At 42.3% G+C, this 22,975-nt stretch overlaps 1 protein-coding gene across 1 annotated transcript in view; it reads right to left on the bottom strand.

Annotated features, from left to right (window-relative positions):
• The window catches only part of SPTBN5 (spectrin beta, non-erythrocytic 5), a 145,265-nt gene that overhangs the window by 19,490 nt on the left and 102,800 nt on the right, over window positions 1-22,975 (bottom strand). Inside the window, exons 48-59 of the mRNA XM_043516834.1 lie at window positions 22,758-22,930; window positions 21,467-21,557; window positions 17,766-17,912; window positions 16,238-16,375; window positions 14,644-14,900; window positions 14,309-14,495; window positions 10,989-11,201; window positions 8,126-8,322; window positions 7,266-7,470; window positions 6,295-6,489; window positions 5,413-5,568; window positions 1,283-1,500 (exon numbers count right to left, since the gene is read on the bottom strand). Of these exons, the coding sequence (XP_043372769.1) occupies window positions 1,283-1,500; window positions 5,413-5,568; window positions 6,295-6,489; window positions 7,266-7,470; window positions 8,126-8,322; window positions 10,989-11,201; window positions 14,309-14,495; window positions 14,644-14,900; window positions 16,238-16,375; window positions 17,766-17,912; window positions 21,467-21,557; window positions 22,758-22,930 (2,177 nt within the window). The remainder of the gene's footprint in view (window positions 1-1,282; window positions 1,501-5,412; window positions 5,569-6,294; window positions 6,490-7,265; window positions 7,471-8,125; window positions 8,323-10,988; window positions 11,202-14,308; window positions 14,496-14,643; window positions 14,901-16,237; window positions 16,376-17,765; window positions 17,913-21,466; window positions 21,558-22,757; window positions 22,931-22,975) is intronic.

Genomic DNA, 22,975 nt, shown 5'->3' with positions numbered 1-22,975 from the left:
CTTAAAGTTTCACATTCTGTCATGCACAAGAATACTTAACACACACACAGGGCACACATACATAAAATCATATTCACTCACAAAGTTAGGAAAAGCATGCACCTACAAGGCCACAGCCTCAACAGGTATAAAACAAGGTAGCTCCATTGACTTCAATGGAGCTGATTAACAGCAGCTGTGGAGCTACCTCACAGTAGGGTATCCCCACCTACACACACTTACACACAATATTCCTAAACCAAGAACACATTTGTATTCCTGGGAAAATACCCATAATACTTAATAGAGCTGATCAAACATTTTCTGATGAAACATTTTTCATGGAAAATGCTGTTTCACTGAAATAGAAACATTCTACAGGAAATTGGAGATGTTGAAAAAAATTGGTTTCGAAAAAACATCACAATGGAGTGTTTTGATTTTGAAATTTAATTTATAATATAAAAAATAAAAATAGTTGAAATTAAAATGGAATTATTTGATTTAATCAGAAAGAAATGTTGCCATTGACCCAAAACAGAATTGTTTTCAGTTTGTGGGAAATTTCAAAATTCAATGTTTTGTTCAGATTTGGAACAAAACCCAGTTTCAAAATCATGAAATTCCCTGCAAAATAGAAATTCCGGTACCCACACTGCTCTTTTATTTATGCAGAAGGGAAACAACAGCAGGCACATGCAAGCAATATTATTTATATGATATCTCTCCCTGCTCCCACACAGAATACTTCAACTTTTGTACATGCTTGAAATAGCTGTGCTAGGATTGCCTGTGAAATGGTTGTGCTGACTCTTAGACATGTGAGCAATGGTGTCTGTACAGCTGCACAGGGCACTAGAGTATTCAGATGTGAGGAAAGGACTCTGCCCTCATGTAGAATCAACAATATTTGGAAACCAAACCCCAAGTACTGAACTACCCAAAGTGCTTGATTTTCCAAGACACTAGAGGTATTATCTAAGTTGTCCAAAATCTGGCGGGTCTGTAACACTGTGCTGAAATAGAGTGGTATGGTCCTATGTGCTAGACACATCCAATGTGTGATAGGCTCCAGAAACAACCCTATTAGTTTGAACCAAAATATCTGTTCTTTTCTACAGTGGGGTCAACTCTGGCCACTGCAGCTGAAAAGATGCTTTGCATTATCATTTAAGGGGAGCCATAAGCAAGTTGCAGAGAGACAGGGGCAGGGATGGCCTATGTCAAGTGCCTAATTTAGAAGACTGCATTGGGGAAAACAAAAAATAAGGCCCCATTGCCAAACAAAGGGCCCTACACATACATCAACTCCCTGCAGTCGTTGAAGTAGACCTGGACCTGTTCTGCCTGGCGCAGCCTCTCCTTCCTCTCCAGAGACTTCCTGTCAAGTTTCTCCCAGCATTCATCCACCTCTGTGAGTCTCTCCATTATGTTCTCCCTGGCCGGAGGGTAGAGCCGGCTGAGACGCCGAGCCTCCCCTTGGATCCGCTCCAGCTCTTTCGCGATGGCTGCAAGGTCTCTCTGGAACACAGAAGTGATTGATCACAAGACCTAATTGAGAGCATTAGGTTCTGCTTCAGCACTGACACGGCAGGGAAATAATCCTGAAAGCAGATCTCAGACTGTTCTTGACCTTTAGGCTCCTTCCACCCAGTTGATCCCACAGAGTGAGAAATTACCTCATTACTTTGCCTGCTGCCAGTTACCTTCTAGGATTCACCTACATTCACCATTGAACAAGCTTGTTCAGAGCCGTCATGAAGGACACTGCAGTAAGATAGAAGATACCTTGAGAGGTGTGTTCTTGAGAGTCTCACTTGCTGGGCCAGCAAAAACTGTGTTTCTAATATAAATGATGTATTTGGGGGGAGGTCAGGGAGGAGTCAGCTGAATTGACTGGGGGAAGAGGTACTACCCTGTAATGCAGACCAGTGATACTGGGGCTGGCTTTGAAGGAAGAGGGAAGGAATATAGTGAGAATTAGGAGAGAGAAAAAGACAGGAAAGTAAGTGTGCAGCAATTCCCAGCAGAACATCTGCTTTCCAAAATTTAATCTTTTATTTTTGTTTTGAGATCAGATTGTTCTCAAAACCTAGAGGAAGTCTGGCATGTTCAGAACACACCTTGATATTCCTTCCCCATCTCCGCAGCACTCCAGCTGGAATCTTAGGGATCATCTCAATTCTCCTGCTCTCTCACTCCTTTTTTCCGCCGCTCCCTCATCAGGCCTAAACATCATAAACACTTACTGCCAGCCCACAGGGATTGTCTGCTCTCAATCCAGAACCTGTGGCACCATTTAAGTTGAAAAATAATGAATTTAGGTACAGCAAAATCTAGGTTCGCCATGCTCCCTTAGGCTGAGTGTTACTTCCACAGAACTAGCAGTTCCTGCTGGCCTAAGGAGCGAGAAGTCACATCCCAGAATTCAACATTGCTTTAGAAAGCATACAGGGAGTGGAAGACAGGAGGGATCAGCAAGGAAAGCTACCTAATTGAGGTCAGAACATGTAGGGATAAAGTGAGACAGGCTAAAAGTCGGGTAGAGTTGGACCTTGCAAAGGGAATTAAAACCAAAAGTAAAAGGTTCTATAGCCATATAAATAAGAAGAAAACTAAGAAAGAAGAAGTGGGGCCACTTAACACTGAGGATGGAGTGGAGGTTAAAGATAATCTAGGCATGGCCCAATATCTAAACAAATACTTTGCCTCAGTCTTTAATAAGGCTAAAGAGGATCTTGGGGATAATGGTAGCATGACAAATGGGAATGAGGATATAGAGGTAGATATTACCATAGCTGAGGTAGAAGCAAAACTGAAACAGCTTAATGGGACTAAATCGGGGGGCCCAGATAATCTTCATCCAAGAATATTAAAGGAATTGGCACCTGAAATTGCAAGCCCATTAGCAAGAATTTTTAATGAATCTGTAAACTCAGGAGTAGTACCGAATGATTGGAGAATTGCTAATATAGTTCCTATTTTTAAAAAAGGAAAAAAAAGTGATCCGGGTAACTACAGGCCAGTTAGTTTGACATCTGTAGTATGCAAGGTCCTGGAAAAAATTTTGAAGGAGAAATTAGTTAAGGACATTGAAGTCAATGGAAAATGGGACAAAATACAACATGGTTTTACAAAAGGTAGATTGTGCCAAACCAACCTAATCTCCTTTTTTGAAAAAGTAACAGATTTTTTAGATAAAGGAAATGCAGTGGATCTAATTTACCTAGATTTCAGTAAGGCATTTGATACTGTGCCACATGGGGAATTATTAGTTAAATTGGAGAAGATGGGGATCAATATGAACATCAAAAGGTGGATAAGGAATTGGTTAAAGGGGAGACTGCAATGGGTCCTACCGAAAGGCGAACTGTCAGGTTGGAGGGAGGTTACCAGTGGAGTTCCTCAGGGATCAGTTTTGGGACCAATCTTATTTAATCTTTTTATTACAGACCTCGGCACAAAAAGTGGGAATGTGCTAATAAAGTTTGTGGATGATACAAAGCTGGAAGGTATTGCCAATTTAGAGAGAGACCAGGATGTCATACAGGAAGATCTGGATGACCTTGTAAACTGGAGTAATAGTAATAGGATGAAATTTAATAGTGAGAAGTGTAAGGTTATGCATTTAGGGATTAATAATAAGAATTTTAGTTATAAGTTGGGGACGCATCAATTAAAAGTAACGGAAGAGGAGAAGGACCTTGGAGTATTGGTTGATCATAGGATGACTATGAGCTGCCAATGTGATATGGCTGTGAAAAAAGCTAATGCGGTTTTGGGATGCATCAGGAGAGGCATTTCCAGTAGGGATAAGGAGGTTTTAGTACCGTTATACAAGGCACTGGTGAGACCTCACCTAGAATACTGTGTGCAGTTCTGGTCTCCCATGTTTAAAAAGGATGAATTCAAACTGGAGCAGGTACAGAGAAGGGCTACTAGGATGATCCGAGGAATGGAAAACTTGTCTTATGAAAGGAGACTTAAGGAGCTTGGCTTGTTTAGCCTAACTAAAAGAAGGTTGAGGGGAGATATGATTGCTCTCTATAAATATATCAGAGGGATAAATACAGGAGAGGGAGAGGAATTATTTCAGCTCAGCACCAATGTGTACACAAGAACAAATGGGTATAAACTGGCCACCAGGAAGTTTAGACTTGAAATCAGACGAAGGTTTTTAACCATCAGAGGAGTGAAGTTTTGGAATAGCCTTCCAAGGGAAGCAGTGGAGGCAAAAGATCTATCTGGTTTTAAGATTCTACTCGATAAGTTTATGGAGGAGATGGTATGATGGGATAATGGGATTTTGGTAAGTAATTGATCTTTAAATATTCAGGGTAAATAGGCCAAATCCCCTGAGATGGGATATTAGATGGATGGGATCTGAGTTACCCAGGAAAGAATTTTCTGTAGTATCTGGCTGGTGAATCTTGCCCATATGCTCAGGGTTTAGCTGATTGCCATATTTGGGGTGGGGAAGGAATTTTCCTCCAGGGCAGATTGGAGAGGCCATGGAGGCTTTTCGCCTTCCTCTGTAGCATGGGTGACTTGAGGGAGGCTTCTCTGCTCCTTGAAGTCTTTGAACCATGATTTAAGGACTTCAATAGCTCAGACATGGGTGAGGTTTTTCATAGGAGTGGGTGGGTGAGATTCTGTGGCCTGCGCTGTGCAGGAGGTCGGACTAGATGATCAGAATGGTCCCTTCTGACCTTACTATCTATGAATCTAAAACATAGGTATGAATCTTTTGAATGGCAGCAAAATATCAGGCTCTGATGGCCTCTTTTCTAGCAATGGGCTGGCAGTCCCAGGAGCCACTGATATTGCAGTGCTAGAGATGCCACATCCACTCCAAACTAAGGCTCTGAACTTATTTGAACTTGGGTTAGAATTTAGTTTTGAAACCTATTAAGTGAAGTGAAAAATACAGTAAGTAGTACTGTGGAGCTCCTTGCCAGAGGATGTTGTGAAGGCCAAGACTATAACAGGGTTCAAAAAAGAAATAGATAAGTTCATGGAGGATAGATCCATTAATGGCTATTAGCCAGGATGGGCAGGGATGGTGTCCCTAGCCTCCATTTGCCAGAAGCTGGGAATGGCCGACAGGGGATGGATAACTTGATGATAACCTGTTCATTCCCTCTGGGGCACCTGGCATTGCCCAGTGTCGGAAGACAGGATACGGGGCTAGATGGACCTTTGGTCTGATCCAGTATGGCCGTTCTTATGTTCTTATTAATATTGTTTCATGATGTTAAAAGCAGGATGAAAGGCCTCTTGCATGAGGCACCATGGCCACTGCAGTAATGGATCAGATATGTTTTCCATAGCTCTGTAAACAAAGCAGCCTAAGATGCCATTGAGTCAGGTGCGGACCTCCTGGTTTTATTAATTTATGTTTTTCTCCCGGTGTTTCAAGTCTGTACCACTTACCTCCACTCCTTCATGCTGGCTGAGGAGGGTCTGCACACCGGGCAGGTCATATCCATAATCATCTATGTCCACCACTGCCTCTTTCTCCTGCATCCAGCCCTTGAGCTCATCCACATCATGGTCATACTGGTGAACTTGCTGGGCTGCTCTTAGATTCTGAACAAAGAAATGGTTCACTAATGGCATCACTAAGGAGCCTAAAGTGACACACTGATGCAAAGTATGGTAACACTGGAGCTGCTGAGCTGTTCAGAGGCACATGGTTAAAAATATTATAATAAATATTTACCTCTATTCCAAGATCAAAAACCATTTTTTAAAAAACAGCTGAAGCTGCTAAGATATAATAATGTACTTAAGTGCCACATCATTTAACCCCATGTGCTTAACAACAAGGAAATTAATAGTTAAGGACATCATATATTTTACTTTGTGCACATAACAAACACAAACATTGGGTCAAATCCTGGGCCCTGTATTGTGTGTTACCATATTGATCTGAAGCTGCAGGAAGCTTAGGGAGACAGAATATATTGGAACTGACCAGGAGATTGGACCTGAAACTTATCTTCTTATGAAAAGTGTTTAAGGACCACAAGTGATTAGTTTTCAGTTTTAAGCCTCATCTGAAAGATGTTCTATATGTAATAACCGGTAAATACTAATCCATTTTCATCAAGGATAATGCACAGGTCAACAAAGGCTATAAGACAATATTTGAACTAAAAAAAAAAAAAGCTGTCTGCAACACCCTTTCCGCTATTACAACAAATGCATTCCGAGAGCAGCAGTGGCACTGGTCTGATGCATCAGAAAGGGAAGTAGGAACATTCAGGAGCTTTAGTGCTCAAAGAGCATTTTATTTAGTTGTGTGTGTCATACCTCTGTCCTTGTCTGGATGGCTTGGCATAGTCTCTCCCAGGTGTCATTGACCCGATGGGTCCTCCGTTGGATATCTCCTATCTGGCTGTGGCACTCTTTCTCCAGGTGGGATGCTAATTCATTTATCGAGAAAACCTTAGTATGTCCCAGAGGTTTCACTTCCTTTATAAAATCTTCAAACTTTTTCTCCAGCACCTGCAGAAAAAGGATGTGGAGGCGGATTCAAATATGAAGAACTTCCACAAACCTGTGCCGCCAACCATGAAGGAGGCAAAGGGAACTGATCACTTCTCTGCCATGTCCTACAAAACTTTCCTGCAGTGTAAATCACTTCACAAACTCAGACTTCCTCCACTCATCCCCAGAACAAAGCACCTCTTGCTGTGAGAAATCAACATCTTATGTCACACAGAGAAGATCACCTATCTCCTTGATGGCCTGATATGTCAACCAAGAATGACAAACCAAGAGCAGGAATGAAAATGCAAACAATTCAGCCTCTTCCCACAAGCAATAGTTATTGAAAGTATACATTCAATGAAGCAAGTATAAATTACACCTCTCTGCACCAACATGCCTTCAAAGGAAATTAACCCTGAGATAAGCAATTAGTGGTATGGATGCTCTGTCTCAGGCTTTTCTGCTGAGGGCGCTACAGGTTTGCAACCAGAACCCCAGTTTCCAGCTCCTTTCTAGCCAGTGCTGGGCTCCATTTTGGCCTTCTATAGCCCTCTGCCACAGAGAAAAAGAGGATGTGACAGCTTTCTGCTGACCCAACTTTCTCCTCTGGTCAACGCTGCTGCAGAGAGCCCTGCAAATGGGTTAACCAGGTAAAAATTAGACCCAATGTGTGTAACAGAGACAATCTGATTTTGCTTCATTTTTGTCTGTATATTGTGCTTCAATGCCACCAGCTATACATACAATAAAGCTAATACCTTCCCTGTTCTACCAGACAGGAAGCTTTTTACCTCCACATCTTCCAAGTCCTGCCCATAGTCATCTGATTCCGCCACAGCCTGTCTGCTGGAAAGCCAGGCATCCACTAACTGGATCTCTCTCTCAAACTGGTACAATTGGTATTGTTTCTGCAGGTGTCTCCTCTGGGTCTCGGCTCTCTGTAGGAGAGACTTGTAGCTTGCTAGGATAGCCTGGAGCTTCAGAAGCATGGCTGGACTGTAAAGAATAACAATCAGCAACCATGTCATTGGGTAGAGTAGTTAGCTAGTAAAAACTATTTCTGCTACTATGTTGGTACAGTGTCTCTTTTGCCCTCTAGTGCTTTCAAAGCTGAACCTCAAAGCAGCTCAAATACAAGAAAAAGGAAGAATCTAGTGATAGGGTAAATTATGTTCGGAGTGTGAGAACCAATTGCTTCAGGAAATTAAAATATCTATTTCAGAGAATGCTCCTTCTCCCCCTCTTCCCCATCACCCCAACAGAAAAACATATTGGAAAGAGAAAGGTAATGAATTATGAAGAATACTGATTTGCTTAATTCCCAGGCATGGTGATCTCAGACCCTTTAAACAAATGAGGTCTGGATGAGAACTGCTCAGAGTAGGCAGGAGCCAGAGAAACTAGGCTAAGATCTATAACCTTTTGATACTTGTTATGTGGTTATGTTGCATTTTCTGAACAACAGGAAATCATGAAAATGAAAGGTATGTTTTTGTTGGCATGAGAAGGAAGGGGTTTAAAATGTCACCCGACAACAGTGTTTCTGACAGAGTCACTGAATAGTTAATGGGGGTTGCTCTTCTTTTCAGTTTGTACCTCGCTAGCAGGTTTTTGTTAGAAGTGGAACAGCAATCCAGTTCCGTTTTCCTACCTCTCTGGGTTGTCGCTATTTATTAGGTTGGTGCCAGTCTCCTGAAGCTTCTCAATGCGGGGCTTGAACCCTTCCACGTCCAGCTTGGTAGCCTCCAGTTTACGAAGCAAGCCCTGGGTGGTTTCTTCATTCTTCCCATAGTCAGATGACTCAAGGATGAACCCCCTCTCTGCCATCCAGGACTCCACTTCCAAAAGCTGTTGAAAATGCAGGGATAAACTTGAGACACAGATATTCACACATGAGAAAGAAACCTGGAAAGGAGTAATGCCCAAGAGACCCTAAAGGTGATAGTGGACAGCAACCTAGATGTGACCTTGCAATGAAATATAGTATTTTTCATTCTGAAAATTGTGAGACTAAACCCAGACCTCAGAGTCATGTAGTTGGCCCCCATTGTGGTAACTGAGGAAGCAGTTTTTTATCTCCCTCCTATCTGTATAAGTACTTACCAAATATGAAAAGTCACAAGAATAGTTTGGGATTTTGGTTTAATCCTGTTCCTCTCTAAGAACTCTCACCAGTTTGAACTGTGGACATCTGATCTATGGTGGTGTTCAGCTAGCACTCAGAGCCAAGAAAAGGCCTGCTTCTTTCAGTGTCTAAATTCTACCTGACTGGCACTGCTTAGCATGGTTGGGCCTTCTGCATAGCATAACAACCAGTTGCAACTGGCTCTTTTCAGAGCCTCTTAAAGGCACAGTTCCACAAATGATCCTTTAAAATGAGGACAGCATGAGAGCGCCTCATGATGTAATGGATATATGGGACTGATATGCCTTGAATGATTAATAAGTAATGATTCCATCAGGGCCTTAATATTAGAAACACTATCCACCTCTGCTTATCCCACAATAGGATCCACCTATGAAGACAATAAGAAAATGGTTCACATCATGTGAGACGCTCTGTCTAAAGACCCACACATCAGCTGAGGTCAGGCATTCCCCTCCCCGGCTATATATACTTAAATAGCTAAATGAGGGTATTGTTAATCACCTAGGCAAGAATCTCTCATTATTTGCATAGGTGTAAATTTATTTCTCCCTCCCAACCTAGCTAAAATATTCCAAGTTACCAAACACTCTGCTTTCCACATGGAGTGAGTCAAGGCAAGAAATGGGTGGGGAAGCTGCCAGTTAAAAAAACTAGATATGTGGCTGTAAGAGTGACGGTTATATTGGGCAAACTGTTACCACAAGAAATCCAAGCCATACGTTTTCACCCCAAATTATAAACTATATATTGTTTTCTTGTAAATCAAATATACCATGAATAATCTGTCTTTCACCCCAAATTAGAATCTGAACATTTGTTTGCCTTCTGAGTTAATTTATAGTCTTCTATATGTGGGAAGGGCCTCTTGTACTATTGTAAGTCCTAAATAATGTGAAATGCTTAGTATAATCAGAGAATGCACAGAGTATGTCCTCCAAATTTAGAAGGTTATAAGGATTGTTGGTTTTCATTGTAAATCATTGTTGCAGTCTAGAACTAATAGGAATTGTCTGGCACAAAGAAGGAGAAATGTTGAAAGACATTAATTAGGGTATAACTTTGGGATATTAAAAGAAATTGCTTAAAAGGGGGAAATTGATAGTAGGGGCAAATAATAAAATACAATCCTTGAAATGAATCAAATTTAAAAAGCCTCCAGACAAGAAAAGGATTAAGAAAATTTGTTATACACCAATGCCATCTTCTGGTTACCAATGGAAGCAGAGGAGAAACTAAGAGCTGAAATCTGAGGACCCACTTGGCATGTGTCCCATAGGAATCGGAGTGTGATCCCCTCCAATGAGCCCTGATGCTAGAGTGTAAAAATTGAGGCCATCATGTGTTCAGGGAGTAGACTGAACCCAACATAACAAGCTGCAGAATCCCAAGTGCGACCGACGCCCATGCCAGCCATGTGGAAGGACTCTCCCTTGTAACTGGGTTCAGAGAAGTGCTTAATTTGTGCCAGGGCTTGCGAGGGCTGAGCCGCAGCATCTCTAGGCTTGGCAGTTCATAGCCCTGGCACCTCTGGGCTTGGCGCGTCAGTTATGAAAATAAAAAAAAAATGCTTGAGCACCTCTTTCATTACAAATTAAGCACTGGTTAAGAGGATAAGAAGAAGTGGTGAGATTTCATCTCAAAGATTGTATTTCCCTTTCTATTCTTCAATAGAAATAGCTGTAGGTTATCTTGCTGAGTCTACACTCTCTAGGGAGACCTCAAATAACCATATTTTAGATTCTAACACCTTTATAAATCCAAGCAAATTGGCCTAAGAGAGATTGAAAACAATAACCTTAAGCAATTGCTTTTAATATTCAAAACTTGTCCTTTTTTAGACCAGTCTAGTCTAAGAGAAATAACCACACTCTTCCAAGTGGCTTAAAGACCAGTGGAATTTTGGAAGTGTGACAAATGTGTTAGGTAATAAAGAATCGAGAATTGTTGGTAATAAGAAATTTTGGTAATTTGCATTGTTCTTTGATATAACTGCTGAGCCTCAACCCTAGTATGTAATCATTGCTTTCAGGACTGTATTGTGTGTGTAATATACACAACTGGTATGTGTACATTTGAGTGGTGAACTGTTGATTATATATTTATGTGGTTCTGAGTGAATTAATAAATTGTTAGTTGGTTAAGAATAAGCAAGTATCCTGATTTGAGAAATACTGTTCAAGTTAAAAGCTGACCTGAAAAGAACCCAGCATTAAACTAGTAAGCTAATGCTCCCTGGATTCAATAAAAAGGATTCTATTATACATTGACAAACCTAATTTGTTAGATTTCAGCTTTAAAATCTAACTGGCACCCTGGCAAATTCAGAAATTGCCCCCCTTTTGCACATACAATGAGTCTCTCTTACCTCACTGAGGAATTGATGGGCCTCATATGATTGCATGAGTCTCCTCCTCCTCTCTTGAGCCTCAGCCTTCAAGACTTCTACAGAGGCCTCCAGCTTCTTCAAACGTTTCATGATCTCCTCGGAGGCAGAATGCCCACCCCTCACCAGCTTCTGCCCAGTGCTGACCACCACTTTTGTTAGAGCATCACGCCTGCTAATCTCATTCTCCAAGTTCTGGAAAGCACAAATGAGAGACCCCAAATGTAAGCAATGGTGATCTTTCTACTTATATACTGCACTTAGGAGCCCAGTCAATCAAGTTAATAATTACAAATCAATGTCTTTTTCTCATTTAAAGATGGTCCAAGACTGCAAGGTTTAGATCCAAATCAGAACTTATTGGAAACTGAGGAGTATTTGGACTAAGAGTTTTGTTTGGTTAGTTACAGAAAAAGAGGGTAGCTGCAAAGTTCAGCTCCTGATCTAAACTTCCCTAAGGTTTTGAGGTAAAATATCCTAACCACAAATACTTGCTACCAGAAGTAACCACCTGAAATGCCTACTGGAATCCATGGTTATGCCATACTTCATGAGTTAATTAATGAACTTCTAGGAAACAGCCCCAATTTTCCATCAGTTCAGCAGCTAAATAAATGTTTCTAGTTCTTCAACATAATTCCAGGAAACACAGCTTTACCAAATGGCATTTCGAAGCACAATAGGAACACACAGCAATGGCCAAGACAAGGAGATAATGGCAGGAGACATGAACTACTCAAACCAGCTCCCCAACACCCTCTTCTAGCCCAGTGTTTGAAAACATCTGGTGTTTGCCAAATGAATTCAGTTCATTCCTATGTACACACATTCCCACCCAATGGTGCTCTTCCTTGTCTTACTGGTGTAACATAGACTTTAGTCTCTTTGGGGTAGTGACTTGGTCTTCTTACTTGTCTGTCAAGAGAGCCAGGCATTCTGTAAATAACAAAATGACAGCACCCTACACGCAAGGCATTTCCCAGAAATTCCCAGCCTGATAAAATAGTTCTGCTTAATTTGTAATTACTATGGAATTGAGCCAGAATGGGAATTACACTGCAATGTTACATTATGTAGAAAAGATTCCCTCTGTAGCAAGGAGCCATACTTTTAGCTCAACAGGCAGATCACTTGTCTGTGAATGATGGGGCCCTGATTCTAATCTTATCTTTAATTTCCCTTTATTAATCTCATAGGCAGCCACTATGTTGCTGAAAAGTGACACCATGTCTGACACCAACAGAACGGAATCCAGTGTCAAACAGTTTGTACTGTGTATTAATAATAAGTCAGCAATGTGAAGAAGAAATTCGCTATTTACTATTTAGGGACATGTTTTCAAAGCTCCTGTATTTGTACCCACAGGAAATGGGAACAGTGGTGTGTATAAACCCTACATTTATGCACACAAACTGAATATTTGTGTGAACACGATTGCTATATATGCAGGTAAATACACATTTGCAGAGGAAGGTATTAGATATTTACTCACAAATTTCCTTCCTGCTCCCTTCTGTGCTAGCAAAGGTGGGACTGAATTTTGAAAACTTGGCCTACCAGGACTAGAAATAAAACAGCAGTGTTCTTTAGAGGGTGAAACTAATCTCACAGTAGAGTGGAGACTGGTTCCTGATCTTTAACATGAGATCCCCCACACCACCAATGTAAAAATTTCTGGCGGCCTGTAGTAACTAAAAGGTTCGGAACCGGAAATCTGAATTAAAAGCTTTAAGGGCCAATCTCTCGTCCATAGGAAGAGCTGGCAAAATGTCAGGAAGAGCAGGCCTGTTATTTTGCAACTGTAATACACACTATTTTCCCCCAGACTAAAATTCTATTGAAATATTTTGAAACAGCAACAAACAACAAGGAGAATTTTGCAGCTTAAGATGTCATCACCACAGTCCCCACCCTCCCAGCCCAAGCTCCTTCCCCTGGCAAATCCAACCCCAATTATTCAGACCTTTCAGGGACCTAACTTACCTCCCTACAATGTCAACGTTCAGAATGTTTTTAAACAAAGGAGTTTAAATGCAAGCATAAACTTGTCCCCGCTTTCCATCCTGGTGAAATGAGCCTCCCACACCAATTGCATGTTCTTAAAATGATATAAATTTTCCTATTTCATTTGTTCTATTTGACCATTCACTGGTCAAAATAAAATCTACATCAAACATAAATTATTCACAATATACCTGTGGCCTCCACAGCAATATGCTGGAGAATGCTTGACAGCCCTATGTTATACATTTTCCATTTAATTCAAGGGATATTTGGGATGATTTTCCGACCCTCCATGGGAGTTCACACCTTTCTAATAAACCATCTGGACTGGACATGACTTTTACCCCATGGCTTTAAAAAAAAATACCAAAGAGCAGATTTTTTTTCCTCTTAAATTGCACCATATTGCACCAGGTGTCAGGTGTTTCAAAAATATATTCCCAGGGGATGATAGCTCTTAGTAAATCTTCTGGCCCCTAGCCCCATTACAAATTGCACAAGTTTAACCAACAGGAGAATGGGGATGGCACTGAAATGAAGTGCCCCTCATTACCCAGCAAAACCAGTAGCTGCTGCAATCTCCCTACCATGAAATTCTTCTCTCCCATCTCATCTATTGCAAAGGAGCAGATTACTCTATGTGAAAAGCATGCGCGACACAGCTGTTGTTTCATTGGTATGGGAGATGACAAAGTTCCAGGTTCTCCTGGTCTCTGATGCCACATCTGAACCTTGCAAAAACTTTAGTAGCTAACTTGAAAGTTGTTGCTAAAATGATGGTGCGATAAAGGTAATAATGTTTTGTTAATGACCTTATTTTTTCAAAAAGTGCAGGAGGAGAGGGCTCCTGTCACTCCCTCATTCTGCAGGCATCTGGAAGACTAATGTGCCCTGGATGCATTTGCTGAGTTTTAAAATATTTTCTTGGGACATCTATTGCTTGGAGAAGCCATGCCAGCATGCACAGCAGCTTGTAAAATCTATTTAGTATTGCAACAGCCAGGGTCGGAGCTCAATAATTTGCACAAAGGGATAGGGAGCCCAAAGGGAAGTGCAGGGTACACTACGCAGAGTATTGGTGTGAAAATACATGACATGGGTGCAGTCTTGAACATTACAAAGGCACTGAATTGCTCATTAAAGAGCACCCTGGTGAGACAAGGATAAGAGTCATCCCTGGCAGTGATGGTTTCGCTGTAACCAGAGCAGAGGAGAAGCGTTCCACTGTAGGCACATAGGCACTATCCCACGTTTTCCTGCTTGACTTCAAACAGGGGAGATGTTCCATGCTACTTTACCTGGTGCTTTTCCTGTAAGCTTTGGACTGTTGTTGGGGATTGGCCATAGTCCTTGGAAGAAGCCAGCGGGAGCTTCTCATGAACCCAGGCCAACTCATCGTCAACATCCCGGAAGAACTGGTACTGCAGCCTGCTCGCTTCCAAACTCCCACGCCTCTCCTGCAGTGGATCACTTAGGTTCTTGTACCTGCAAAATTTAAAATGGAACCAAATTAACACAACAGAGAGATCGTAAGCTAATACAAGCAGGTGCCTTGGAAGTGAGAAAATAAATATAAAGGAGAGAAAGACAGAAGGGGACAGAGAAGAGAGAAAATGGACAGACACTCACATACCTGTGCACCACCTGATCAACCCTCTCCTGTATCTCATCTGCAAGAAAATGCTTCTCTTGCTGGAATTCATGGGCTGTGTCCACAAGCACTTGTAGCCGATCCCTATGGTTAGCAACATCTTCCTCCAATTCCCCATGTTTCTTCAGGAGACTATTCAAAACCACCAGGTCACTGCTACTGTCTGGAGCCTTCAGCCTGCTTTCCACATCTTCCAGCCATTTCTCCATATCCTCCACACTCCGTCTGAAATGCAGGGCCTGGGTGCAAGCAGGAAGCAAATATCAGCAGGCATTTAGGGTTAAAAAATTCCAGCCTCCTCTGTCAAGGAGCATGTATGTCACTTTCAAAAACCTTTCAGGGCTCAATGAACTATCTCCTCACTTCTGATGGCATGTGCAAATGTAGAGAACACAGTCCACTGAACAAATTCACAGAATATAAAAAACTATGATCTGGACAAACTGGAGAAATGGTCTGAAGTAAATAGGATGAAATTCAATAAGGACAAATGCAAAGTACTCCACTTAGGAAGGAACAATCAGTTGCAGACATACAAAATGGAAAATGATTGCCTAGGAAGGAGTATGGCGGAAAGAAGTCTGGGGGTCATAGTCGATCACAAGCTAAATACAAGTCAACATTGTAACACTGTTGGGAAAAAAACAAACATTCTGGGATGTATTAACAGGAGTGTTGTAAGCAAGACATGAGAAGTAATTCTTCCACTCTACTCCATGCTAAGTCTCAACTGGAGTATTGTGTCCAGTTCTGGGCTCCACATTTCAGGAAAGATGTGGACAAATTGGAGAAAGTCCAGAGAAGAGCAAAAAATCATTAAAGGTCTAGAAAATATGACCTATGAGGGAAGATTGAAAAAATTGGGTTTGTTTAGTCTGGAAAAGAGAAGACTGAGAGGGGACATGGTAACAGTTTTCAGGTACATAAAATGTTGTTACAAGGAAGAGGGAGAAGAAATGTTCTTCTTAACTTCTGAGGATAGGACAAGAAGCAATGGGCTTAAATTGCAGCAAGGAAGATTTAGGTTGGACATTAGGAAAAACTTCCTGTCAGGGTGGTTAAGCACTGGAATAAGTTACCTAGGGAGGCTGTGGAATCTCCATTCACTGGAGATTTTTAAGAGCAGGTTAGACAAACACCTGTCAGGGTTGGTCTAGATAATGCTTAGCCCTGCCATGAGTGCAGGGGACTGGACTAGATGTCCTCTTGAGGTCCCTTCCAGTTCTACGATTCTCTGACATGCCCAAGGCAACTGGTGGATGTGATAATTCAGTGCATATCACCTCTGCATCCTCCTCCAGAGGTCTGGGTCTAAATTAAATCTTCTACCAGCAGACATCACACGAGAACATAGTAGCAGCAACAGACTTCTCTCCGTGGGGTTCCCACCTCTTTTTGAAAGCTTCGGTGCATCTGTGTGCTTTGTAGTATTTGTTACGTGCCACTGATGATTAATTTCTTGGCTCCAGTGGCTTGGTGTGATAGAGCATGTGAGGCAATGGCACATGGACGAAACTTAGCACTGCTGCCTTGCTCTGTCACAAGAAATGGCAATAGGACCTGTCTCCAGCTTTACCTTGTAGGCATCCTGTAGCTTTGTCCTTTTTTCATGGCAGTTTCCCAGCAGCTCATCCCAGAGCTCTTCCATTTCTTGCAGTCTGGACTGAATGGCCTCAGGAACATAATGTCCCTCTCGGAGCATCTTCTCTCCCTCCTGCAGCAAAGACAGCAGACACAACCCTCTTGATTAGCCCACTGCACCATCTGTCTGTCTGAGATGTGTGCTTGGTTATCAACACCAGAAGCCACTGCTTCTACAATCTTTATTAATCCCTTACCAGAACACGTGAGGTTTGGTGGCACTAGAAGAAAACACTCTAAGTCAGAACGGTTGCTGGAATTGAGATGGCACTAGAGCTTGCCAGACTTCAGGTCTCTAGTGCTATTTGAAATGCCAGAGACCTATTGCAGCAGGATGCCTGGGGGTCAGGAACTGACTTACAAAAATACACTACAGTCTCCTGGCAGAGGATCCATCTGAGGTGAGAGTATGCAGTAACTGTACTGCCTAAAGGCTGGCACTAAATCTGGTTTGCCAGCATGGCATTAGTAGGTGCCCATCAACCCATCTCTCTCTATTTAACACCTCTGGGTGCTAAAAGCAGGACCTCCTTATGCACTGTATGACATAGTCAGAGTCTGTCAGTATTTCTATTATAACTCCCCAGTTTCAGATGCTTATAGATTAGCTGGGGAAAAACCATCCAGCAGGCTGGCAACTTTGCGGTACATTCTCAGCCCACGAGCAAGTTTGTATTATATCCTTCTAAAGTTAGATTAAAGCACCTTTTAATTATGCAAAGGGGAGAAATGGGAGAGGAAAGAACCCATAACAGGTTTCCAGTTGCAGATTTTCCTCTACAGAATCATTCGAAGACCATTTTGTTACATAAAGGAACCATAAAAAAAGATCCTTTCAAATAACTCTTTAAAGGCACCAGAGCCAGGCAGTTCAGAGAAGGCTGCAGCTGCACACTGCAGTGTTCTACAAGAGTGGGCACTGCAATACCCAGGGACAAAGAGATGAGTGTGGGTTGAAGCTTCACTCTTAACTCTGAAGTGTCTATCGTGAAGCACCTTGTATATGATTGGTGCAATCACAACAACAACTATATTGAGTTTAGGTTAAATAAACAAACACATAAGCATCTCCAGACACACCTGATACCCGATACCTGGCCAAAGCTTGTCACATTTCCCGCATGTCTCCCCTACTGGCTGGTTTTTGCCAAGGCAAAATTTTAGTGATAATTCCCCTCAAAACTCTTTGTTCCACTTAACACCCTCCATCTGACATGCTCTAGGTTCTTGAGACGTATTAACAAACTAAACTTCAAAACTCACTTTAGAGGTTGGTAAAAGTATTGCACCCTTTTTGCAGATACTAAAGTGAGATGACAACACCAAGTAGAACTTAAGTTAGTTATTTTGTCCTGGATCGCACAGTTGCCCCTGCTTGTTTAATATCCTGTGATTCAGACACTCTGTTTGGCTGAACCTTTCCTGCCAGCCCCCATTCCCCACATTAGCCCTGCATCTCTTACAGCCTTGATGCCATCTATGCGATTTCTGTTGGCCATGATCTCTGCATGAAAAGTCTGGTGTTTCTGCAGCTTGGTCTGTAGGTTGCTCGGGTCCTTCCAGCTCTCATCCAAAGCAATGCTATTCTTCTCATTTATCCAGGCTGCCACCTGGGGGGAACACAGAAGACGACAAGAATTTCAGAAGCTACTCAGATCTCATTTTCTAGGATCCCCTCCAATATATCTAAATGTGGGGCTAATTAATGGAGAGAAGCAAAAATGGCTGAATTCTCCTTTCTATGCCTCTGCAATCTCCTCTTGTCCTTCAAGAGGAGGAGGTCATCTCTGTATCTCCAGCCACTACCATTCCATTTAACTCACATGACACTAAACACAATGGAATTATCCCCTTTTCCCACAATGTGTGCATGTGTGTGGGGGAAGGGGCTGTCTCCATAGTTCTAATCACAAGTCCCCTGTGTCTCACAGGGAAAGGATTGCTCAGCCCCTTTCCACTACCTCTCAAATGTGGAATGCACCCTCTTTAACGTCTACTTTTCTTTCTGTACCACAGTGTTGCTGTGTGTCCAAAAGATATCTCAGGCTATATCTACACTGAGCTGCAGGGCGGACTAAGGGGGCATGAACTGCAGAGTGCACCAAAGTGTTGCATACTAACTACCCGAGTGGATGCTGTTGGCGTGAACTAAAAGGTACCTAATTTGCATCAACATAGCTTTGTCCGAAAAAGGACTATATTAACGTGAATTAAACACCTACAAGATCTCTATCATGCATTCCTACGTGAAGAAACAGATTGACAGAGCCAGAAGAGTACCCAGAAGTCACCTACTACAGGACAGGCCCAACAAAGAAAATAACAGAACGCCACTAGCCATCACCTTCAGCCCCCAACTAAAACCTCTCCAACGCATCATCAAGGATCTACATCCTATCCTGAAGGATGACCCATCACTCTCACAGATCTTGGGAGACAGGCCAGTCCTTGCTTACAGACAGCCCCCCAATCTGAAGCAAATACTCACCAGCAAGTACACACCACACAACAGAACCACTAACCCAGGAACCTATCCTTGCAACAAAGTCCATTGCCAACTCTGTCCACATATCTATTCAGGGGACACCATCAAAGGGCCTAATCACATCAGCCACACTATCAGAGGCTCGTTCACCTGCGCATCTACCAATGTGATATATGCCATCATGTGCCAGCAATGCCCCTCTGCCATGTACATTGGCCAAACTGGACAGTCTCTACGTAAAAGAATGAATGGACACAAATCAGACATCAAGAATTATAACATTCAAAAACCAGTTGGAGAACACTTCAATCTCTCTGGTCACTCGATTACAGACCTAAGAGTGGCTATCCTTCCACAAAAAAGCTTCAAAAACAGACTCCAACGAGAGACTGCTGAATTGGAATTAATTTGCAAACTGGATACAATTAACTTAGGCTTGAATAGAGACTGGGAACGGATGAGTCATTACACAAAGTAAAACTATTTCCCCATGTTATTTCTGCCCCCCACCACGCCCCCCACTGTTCCTCAGATATTCTTGTTAACTGCTGGAAATAGCCTATCTTGCTTTTCACCATGAAAGGTTTTCCTCCTTTCCCTCACCCCCCACTGCTGGTGATGGCTTATCTTAAGTGATCACTCTCCTTACAGTGTGTATGATAAACCCATTGTTTCATGTTTCATACCGTGCCACATGGGGAATTATTAGTTAAATTGGAGAAGATGGGGATCAATATGAACATCAGAAGGTGGATAAGGAATTGGTTAAAGGGGAGACTGCTACGGGTCCTACTGAAAGGCGAACTGTCAGGTTGGAGGGAGGTTACCAGTGGAGTTCCTCAGGGATCGGTTTTGGGACCAATCTTATTTAATCTTTTTGTTACTGACCTTGGCACAAAAAGTGGGAGTGTGCTAATAAAGTTTGCAGATGATACAAAGCTGGGAGGTATTGCCAATTCGGAGAAGGATCGGGATATTATACAGGAGGATCTGGATGACCTTGTAAACTGGAGTAATAGTAATAGGATGAAATTTAATAGTGAGAAGTGTAAGGTTATGCATTTAGGGATTAATAACAAGAATTTTAGCTATAAGTTGGGGACGCATCAATTAGAAGTAACGGAAGAGGAGAAGGACCTTGGAGTATTGGTTGATCATAGGATGACTATGAGCTGCCAATGTGATATGGCTGTGAAAAAAGCTAATGCGGTTTTGGGATGCATCAGGAGAGGCATTTCCAGTAGGGATAAGGAGGTTTTAGTACCGTTATACAAGGCACTGGTGAGACCTCACCTAGAATACTGTGTGCAGTTCTGGTCTCCCATGTTTAAAAAGGATGAATTCAAACTGGAGCAGGTACAGAGAAGGGCTACTAGGATGATCCGAGGAATGGAAAACTTGTCTTATGAAAGGAGACTTAAGGAGCTTGGCTTGTTTAGCCTAACTAAAAGAAGGTTGAGGGGAGATATGATTGCTCTCTATAAATATATCAGAGGGATAAATACCGGAGAGGGAGAGGAATTATTTAAGCTCAGCACCAATGTGGACACAAGAACAAATGGGTATAAACTGGCCACCAGGAAGTTTAGACTTGAAATCAGACGAAGGTTTTTAACCATCAGAGGAGTGAAGTTTTGGAATAACCTTCCAAGGGAAGCAGTGGGGGCAAAAGATCTATCTGGTTTTAAGATTCTACTCGATAAGTTTATGGAGGAGATGTTATGATGGGATAATGGGATTTTGGTAAGTAATTGATCTTTAAATATTCAGGGTAAATAGGCCAAATCCCCTGAGATGGGATATTAGATGGATGGGATCTGATTTACTATAGAAAACTCTTTCCTGGGTATCTGGCTGGTGAATCTTGCCCATGTGCTCAGGGTTTGGCTGATTGCCATGTTTGGGGTCGGGAGGGAGTTTTCCTCCAGGGCAGATTGGAGAGGCCCTGGAGGTTTTTTTTGCCTTCCTTTGTAGCATGGGGCATGGTTGACTGGAGGGAGGCTTCTCTGCTCCCTCGAAGTTTTGAACCATGATTTGAGGACTTCAAAAGCTCAGACATGGGTGAGGTTTTTCATAGGAGTGGGTGGGTGACATTCTGTGGCCTGCGCTGTGCAGGAGGTCGGACTAGATGATCAGAGTGGTCCCTTCTGACCTTAGTATCTATGAATCTATGTTCTCTGTGTGTGTATATCAATCTCCCCTCTGATTTTTTCCACCAAATGCATCCGATGAAGTGAGCTGTAGCTCACGAAAGCTTATGCTCTAATAAATTTGTTAGTCTCTAAGGTGCCACAAGTACGCCTTTTCTTTTTGCGAAGACAGACTAACACGGCTGCTACTCTGAAACCTGTCAACGTGAATTAGGTATCTATTCGTTCATGCCAGCAGTGTTCACATGGGGCAGTTAGTGAGAACACTGATGTATTCTGCAGTTCACACTCCCAAGCCCTCAGAAGTGGATGGAATTTTAGGTGGGGAGGCAGGTGTGACTTGAGGGTTGAAGAAGGTGCTTTCTTTCTTTACGCCTATATCTTCCCGTCTCACCTGATGTCATCCCAGCCTCAGTTCCTTGGTTCTTTCCTAGTTAAAAAAAACTTCAGGGATTCATGTCCAAGCAGCACTGCGGAGTCATCGAATGTTTTAAGAAATCACAGCAACACGAGGAAGATATAACTGTACCTCAAAGGAATTCCGCAGAAACCTCTGTAATAGCCTGGATTCCTCCAGCACATGCCTGCGAACCAGGGCATTCTCCAGCAGTTTGTCTTTCCTGGGGTGAAGAAAGACATATGAGAACAAAGCTACAGCAGAAGAGACTAGTTGGCATAAGTGGTTAGCATTTTAGCCTTTCACCTCCAAAACTCAGGTTTGCAATGTGACCTTATGTTCTAGCGGATACCTATCCATATAACCCAACTATCATATAATTCAGCATGGCAGACTTGATGCCCAGGACTGGAATTTCAGGGGTTCTGTAGTTAAGCACCATTAAAAGTTATATGTTGAAAACATGAACAGCACAGGCACACACTATACCTGTCACCAGCTAGCACTACCAATGCCTTCAGTGGATGGCTGTACAGACTGCCACATGATCAGCAAGATAATCTTGACATTGTGTCTATATGCAGATCATCCTACAACATTTCTTGTTCCTGAAATACGGTTCAGCCATCGAAGTTTATCATATTCAAGCTACATCATTCTTAAATGTAGCCTCTCCCATTATTACAAAATACAAAGGAAACAGTATGAAGTGTGACAAATAATCGAGGCCCTGAGTACTGTATTCAAGTAAATCCATACATGAGATAACATGGTCACTATAATATAGTTATATGTCCCATTTCATCCTAAAGGATCTCAAAGTACTTTACAAACTATACACAGATCATTTCAGTCACGCCTAGTGTGAAGAGCTGTTTAACAGTGCACTAAAACAACATGCAACATTTTAAGACAAGAAGCGAAGAACACCTTATGCAACTGAAATTAAAGGGTGAAATTTAGACATACACAAATAACCCCATTGGGAATTTGGTCAGGACTTTGGGTCAACCCCTTTACAGTTGTGAAAAATGCCAAGGGATGTTTAATGACCACAACTGGTCATGACAGCCCTCTAGTTTCTTATCCATAAGGGGCTATGTCTATGCAGCACTGCATTCCTAATACCAGGAAGGACACTGATTCAGTACAAACGCAGAGAGATGCATCTCTTTCCCAGTCACCAACACCTCTTCCGCAGCACCAAGGTGTTCCTTGAAAGTCTCCCATGGAAATCCTGACCTGCCTCAAGCTTCCTTAGCTTGCAAAGCGTGGCAGGGCCTCAGCACAAAATGTTGCGTGAACTAAGTACAGACCAATGTCTATGGTTCCTCTAAAATATCTAAATAAAAAGAAGTAGAGCAGGAAGGGTCTCATTTGGGCAAGGCTGGGTAACAGTGACCGGGAAAGGGGTTGGCTTTACCTCCTCAGAATAGCCTGACACTTGTTCGTGATGTTCTCCGAGTCGTAATGCTTGCTCTGGCTCAGTTGCTGTGCAAAGGAGGCCATCACATCAATCTTCTCCATCTGGGCTTCCAGAGCCTTTTCAAACTGCATGTGTTTCCGCTGCAGGCTCTCCACACTGGACACAGAATCCTGGATGGATTCAGTGATAATATCCATAGTTAGAAGGAAGCTGCT

The sequence above is a fragment of the Dermochelys coriacea genome, chromosome 6, assembly GCF_009764565.3.
Source record: "Dermochelys coriacea isolate rDerCor1 chromosome 6, rDerCor1.pri.v4, whole genome shotgun sequence".
Taxonomy (NCBI): Eukaryota; Metazoa; Chordata; order Testudines; family Dermochelyidae; genus Dermochelys; species Dermochelys coriacea.
The sequence above is the reverse complement of the archived record's forward strand: the minus strand, read 5'-3'. Positions and strand labels throughout refer to the sequence as shown.